Genomic DNA, 6175 nt, shown 5'->3' on the forward strand with positions numbered 1-6175 from the left:
CTATATCCACAATGGCTTTAGCAGTGGCCAAAAATGGTCGACCAAGTATTATGGAGTCATTTCCATTTTCTGAAGAATCCAAGATCACAAAATCTGCCGGATAGATGAACTTATCAACCTTAACTAAAAGGTTCTCAATCAGCCCTTTAGGATGTACTACTGATTGATCTACCAACTCCAAGGATATTTGTATTGGTTTCATCTCCTCTATGCCAAGCTTTTTCACTAAAGAAGATGGGATTAGATTTATGCTTGCTCCTAAGTCACACATCCCCTTGTTGATGAATAGGTTTCCAATAGTGCAGGGTAGGAAGAAACCTCCAGGATCTTCAAGCTTTGGAGGGAGTCCCTTTTTGATGAGTGCACTGCATTCTTCACTGAGCATTACCGTTTCCTTCTCATTCTAACTTCTCTTCTTGTTGATGAGCTCCTTTAAGAACTTGGCATACAGAGGCATTTGCTTTAATGCCTCAGCCAAAGGTATGTTGATTTCCAGCTTCTTGAAAGTCTCAAGAAATTTGTGGAAGTGCTGATCCTTTGTCTCTTTGTGGAATCTTTGTGGATAAGGTAGAGGTGATGTTAAGCTCTTCTCCCCTTGAAATTGTCTTGGAATTGGCTCTTCCATGATCTGCTTTCCCTTCTTCAGATTTTGCGGTTGGTTGTTTTCTTCTGTGAGTTTTTCTGGGTCATTCTTGGTTGTCATGTCCTTGTTGATGGCTTCAGCATTCTTTGTTGGCTCATTGTCATTCTCCATAAGTTTCTTGGTTGTTCCTTGGTTACCATCCATTAACATCTTTCCACTTCTTAGTTGCACAACCTTGCATTCTTCCTTTGGGTTAGGAATGGTATCACTTGGTAGTGAGCTTGATGGTTTTTCAACAGAAATTTGTTTGGAGAGTTGACCAATCTGTCTCTCTAGGTTCTTCATGGAAGCTTCTTGGTTCTTTGTTGTCAATTCTTGGTTCTTCATCATTTTCTCCATGAGCAACTCTAGATTAGTGATCCTCTGAGAGTCTTGTGAGATTGGTTGGTTTTGGGATGTTGATGGATGATGGTAAGTACTTTGGTTAGTTGGGTGGTTATTGGGTAAGTGATGGTTAGAATTGGGGTAGTTATTTTGTGGTTTTCTGTGTGTATTTTGGTTAGTGTTCGGCTGGGGGTTGTGGTTTGTGTTTTTCCAATTGTTCTGACTTGAGTTTCTTTGCCATGGTTGTTGGTTTTGATTGTGGTTGTCTCCCCATCTGAGGTTGGGATGGTTCTTCCAAGATGGATTGTAAGTATCACCATAAACTTCATTTGTTCCAGGATTTTGGTTGTGCATGTATTGGACTTGCTCTTGCTGTTGCTCCTCTTGGGTCTCTTCACTTTGCACCCATGTGGTTGATGGTTGGCTTGTGGTGCTCACTGCTGCCACTTGCAGGCCATCAATTCTTTTGGCCATTTGCTCAAGCTGTTGTTGAATCTGCTGCTGCATCATCTTGTTTTGAGCTAAAATTGAATCCACTCCTTCTAACTCCATTACTCCTCTTCTCTGTGATGGTTGGCGTTGTCTTTGATGAGCAAAGAAATATTGGTTGTTGGCCACCATATCAATGAGGTTTTGAGCTTCCTCTGTGGTTTTCATGAGTTGTAATGAGCCTCCAGCTAAGTGATCAAGTGCTTCTTGAGCCTTTAGAGTAAGTCCTTTATAGAAGTTTTGCAACTTATCCCATTCAGTAAACATCTCTGGTGGACATTTTCTCAATAGAGCTTTATATCTTTCCCATGCTTCATATAAATTATTTTCCTCCATTTGAGTGAATGTTTGCACCTCAGTCTTCAATCTTATGATTCTTTGAGGGGGGTAAAATTTGGCAAGAAACTTGCTCACCAAGTCATCCCAAGTGTTGATGCTTTCCTTTGGGAACGTTTCTAGCCATTGAGTGGCTTTGTCTCTGAGAGAAAATGGAAAGAGCAACAACTTGTAACTGTCAGGAGGCACACCATTGGTTTTAACAGTGTCACAAATCCTCAAGAAGGTGGATAAGTGTTGATTTGGGTCCTCCAATGGTCCTCCTCCAAAAGAACAGTTGTTTTGAACCAAATTGATGAGTTGTGGCTTTAATTCAAAGTTGTTTACATTGACATTAGGGGAAGAATGCTACTCCCACAGTGTCTAGCATTTGCAAATGTATAGGAAGCCAGTACTCTTCTTTGTTGTTGATTATTATTGGCTCCTCCTTCTGGTTGATTGGGATTTGATGGATCTCCTTCCATTTCTTGGAATTTCTCCTCAGATTCTTCCTCTCCAATAACGTTCTTTCCTCTTTCAGCTCTTCTTATTCTTCGAAGAGTTCTTTGGTCAATTTCAGAGAGGACAGGGGAAGATCTTCCTGTACCTGACATACAAACACACAACAATAAACACACAGATCCAGAAAATCAATAAAACTTCAATCTATTGCTAGAATGAGGTTTTAGTTAGTTTAAGCAAAAATTCAAAGTTAGTGTGTTAGAGAAACAGAAAAGAAAAAGTGCTTAATCTAGACCTCCACTTCACTTAATCATTGTCAATCTATTTCAATCCCCGGCAACGGCGCCAAAAACTTGATGGTGCGGAAAACGATCCGACACAAAACTCACCGGCAAGTGTACCGGGTCGCATCAAGTAATAATAACTCACATGAGTGAGGTCGATCCCACAGGGATTGAAGGATTGAGCAATTTTAGGTTGCAGTTGATTTAGTCAAGCGAATTAAGTTTTGAGTAAACATTTATAGGCCCTGCCCCATGATATTGTTGGAAGCAAGATTATTATTGATTCTTGATTAGTACCAATCAAGGAATTCAATTAATCCTGGAGATCCATATACAGATCAGATGCGATGGATAAGATTGTAGATAATAAGATTTGAAGTATATGCCTTCACCTTTTCATCTAATCCATGAATAAAAGACTCAGTAGTACTCATAATCCTTCCAAATGGCATTGGAAATTCAACGTTCCCCCATCTGCAAATAACAAGAACAAGCAGATATATTGGTTCAACTTTTAAATATGAATTAGAGATAGGGGAGAAATTATTGCATGGTTCTAAGAACCAGATTGATCCGGTTAACCAGGTGTTAGTTATCAAACCGATTTAATTTAAGATAAAAATCACTTGGTAATAAATCGGTTAAAATTAAAAAAATCGGTTAATTTGTCAAACTGAAACAGTTTTTTAGTCGTTAACCAGTTTAAAATAATACAACAACAACAAAGTCTTGTCCCACTAGGTGGCGTCGGCTACATAAATCAAACGACGACATTGTACTCTATCATGTATCATATCTGCAGAGAGACCGTTTATATGTAGATCTCGTTTGACCACCTCATGGATGGTCTTCTTAGGTATTCCTTTGCCTTTCGCCCCTTGTCCATCTTCTATCTCATCCACCCTCCTGATTGGGTGTTCTATCGGTCTTCTTCTCACATGTCCAAACCACCTGAGACGCGATTCAACCATCTTTTCCATAATGGGTGCTACTCCAACTCTTTCCCTTATATATTCGTTCCTTATTTTATCCAATCGCGTATGACCACTCATTCATCTCAATATCTTCATCTCTGCCACACTCAACTTATCTTCGTGCTCCTCTTTGGTCGTCCAACACTCATTTAACATTACATCTGGGTACCGATGTACCGGCTCTTGCTTATTTGACACTGTACTCGAGCCATACAGTGCGTTGCTTCCCGGCAACGACCTAGTTTTAGCCCAATAATGTCTTTGATTCATGTCATGGGGGTTCGACTATATTTTTATGTTGGTTGTCGAATTCCTAACACAACCCTCCTCCTTTATCCGAGCTTGGGACCGGCTATGTACCGCAAAGTGTAACATAGGCGAAATTAACCAGTTTAAAATAATAAATTATAAAAAAGTATTATATATTTTATACATAAATATATCACTTTATTATATTCAATTTATCTTTAGTTGAACTTTTAAACTTTTGGTTCAATGGCCGATTGGATTGTTAGAACCCTAAATTAATGCATAATATTTAGGTGGATTGTGCTCCATCCATGGATATACTGACATTTCTAATAAAACTAGGGGTGAACGCGGATCGGATCGAATTGGATATGGATAAAATTTTGATCCGATTTGTACTAAAATTATCGGATCCAATATCCGCAGTTTTTAAGATTGGATATCGGATATATCCGCAAAACACAAAAATATTTTTAAAAGCTTATTTTTTATTAAAAAATATCAATAAAATTTATTTTTCTATTTTTTTAAATATGTTTACTTTTAAAATAATATTAAACGTATTTTTTTTAAATAATAAATTAAAATAATACAACATATATGATAATTATTAGTTGAAATAAAACATAAAAAGAATATGTACTTATTTATTTTTTTATTTTTGCGGATACGCAAATATGCGGATACCAACACAAAATCCGCAATCTAATCCGATTAGTGTGTGGATCCGATCCGAAAGCCTTGTGGATCGGATCCATATCCGCAATTTTTTGATCGGATTCGGATAAATACTGCGAATATGCGGATCGGATCCGATCCATGAACACCCCTAAATAAAATTGTGGTTCTTTTCTTATCCTAAAATAAAACGATCATACGTCACTCTATCAAAGAATAATATAGGGTGCAATAATTTCTCTATTCGTCAAATAATAGTTGTTAATGTTTTTAGTGGGAAGTAATTAACCAACTTCTTGAAGTTCTTGAAAGCAGCAGTGTCATCTAGCTCTCCTCTCATATCCAGAGGATAAGGATTTCCATTGACCAAAGTGAAAGGATTCATCTCTAAGAAAGTGAAGTCCAGATCTAACACAAGATGGAAAACAATATGTTAAAGACTAAAATCTTTAATCATTGTTGAACTTGTCTTCAAATTTCAAATGCTTATTGAATGGTATTTAAGTAAGTAAATATGTATCTTGTAATATACCCTGAAATAGATTGAATATCACCTTGAGAAATTCCTCAATTTCTCCCTTAATCTGTAAACATGAATAAATAACTTTTTTAGTAGTAGATATTGTGAACCGAAAATAGTATAAAGTAAAGTGAATATACCTCCAAGGGTAGGGTTGCAACAAGAGGGGCAATATTCTCTGATGTAAGAGACACTCCTGTTGGAACAAATATAGTCTTAACCTGAAACACTTACTTTGTTAAATTAAAATTAATATATTCAATATGTAAATTATAATTTTTTTAAATGCAAGAAACAATAATAAAATACATATATAATAATTTGATCAACAGAAACATGATATACAAAAATAGATCTACTTATGCTAGTATATATAGTTCAACAAAAAAAAAAATTAGTCAGTATATATATATACTATATATCCATGTAGATAATGCCCTATTATAATAATCTGTTTATTCCGACATTCAAAGAAAATTTACTTATGTGAAACAATACTTTATGTTATTAAATATCAATAGCACACAATAAATTTGGTTAAAACTCTATTTTTAGTATATTAAGTAGATATATTAAGTACTAAGTAGATAGATAGATAGATAGATAGATAGATAGATAGATATTAAATAGATTAATCCATAAGTAAAAAATAAATAAATAAATAAAATCCTCATTTTTATCACCTTGTCCCAGTTCTCTTCAATTTCAATTCCTCCACACTCTGAAAAGCTTATGCTGTACCCAAGTCTCTCGGAGACAATGTTGAGGTAAAACTCTTCATTGTGTGGGATGAAAGGTTCAACAATAAAAGTTGTTATAGGTCCTTTGCATCCACCCATCTCAACCTACAATAAAAAAGTGGGAAATATAATCTGATGGGGAAAAAAATTACCACAAAACTTTACTTCCTACGCAATTTATCACTAACCTCTTAAAATATATAATTTAATTTCTCTGAAATATTTAATTGTGTTAAAAATATTTTTTTCTGTTTTTTTTTTTCTAAATCATCCTTCTATTAATAGAGAATCGTGCTAATAAAACACCACGAAAAATATTACTAGAAAGCCAACCAACAACTTCCAGTTTCAATTTGACTCTTGAGTATTCCAACTCAAGGGTCTTCTATTAATCAATTCCAAAGTAAAGTTGAGCGCCTACTCCATTGACATGGATGCCATTTTCGCATGAATGTAAAGGGAGTAGGAGGAAGACATGGTAATTAAACTTAATTGAA

At 35.6% G+C, this 6175-nt stretch overlaps 1 protein-coding gene across 1 annotated transcript; it reads right to left on the bottom strand.

Annotated features, from left to right (window-relative positions):
- Positions 1 to 2833: 2833 nt before the first annotated feature.
- Positions 2834 to 5901, bottom strand: LOC130956039 (ATP-citrate synthase alpha chain protein 1-like). The gene is made up of 5 exons (XM_057883061.1): positions 5622 to 5901; positions 5079 to 5159; positions 4951 to 5002; positions 4712 to 4826; positions 2834 to 2991 (listed from the first exon to the last, which is right to left on the bottom strand). The coding sequence occupies exons 1-5, from the start codon at positions 5775 to 5777 to the stop codon at positions 2856 to 2858; spliced, it is 540 nt and encodes a 179-aa protein (XP_057739044.1). The 5' UTR covers positions 5778 to 5901; the 3' UTR covers positions 2834 to 2855.
- Between the last annotated feature and the right edge of the window lie 274 nt (positions 5902 to 6175).

This window comes from Arachis stenosperma, chromosome 10, assembly GCF_014773155.1.
Source record: "Arachis stenosperma cultivar V10309 chromosome 10, arast.V10309.gnm1.PFL2, whole genome shotgun sequence".
NCBI lineage: Eukaryota > Viridiplantae > Streptophyta > Magnoliopsida > Fabales > Fabaceae > Arachis > Arachis stenosperma.

What these genes read in the sequence shown, in the direction of transcription:
- LOC130956039 (XM_057883061.1), bottom strand. Translation starts at nt 5,777, where the DNA reads ATGGGTGGATGCAAAGGACCTATAACAACTTTTATTGTTGAACCTTTC. An exon ending in TTGCAACCCTACCCTTGGAG is followed by an intron (nt 5,003 to 5,078) that starts GTATATTCACTT and finishes TCATGTTTACAG; the next exon opens with ATTAAGGGAGAAATTGAGGA. An exon ending in GCTTTCAAGAACTTCAAGAA is followed by an intron (nt 2,992 to 4,711) that starts GTTGGTTAATTA and finishes TGTTATTTGCAG; the next exon opens with ATGGGGGAACGTTGAATTTC.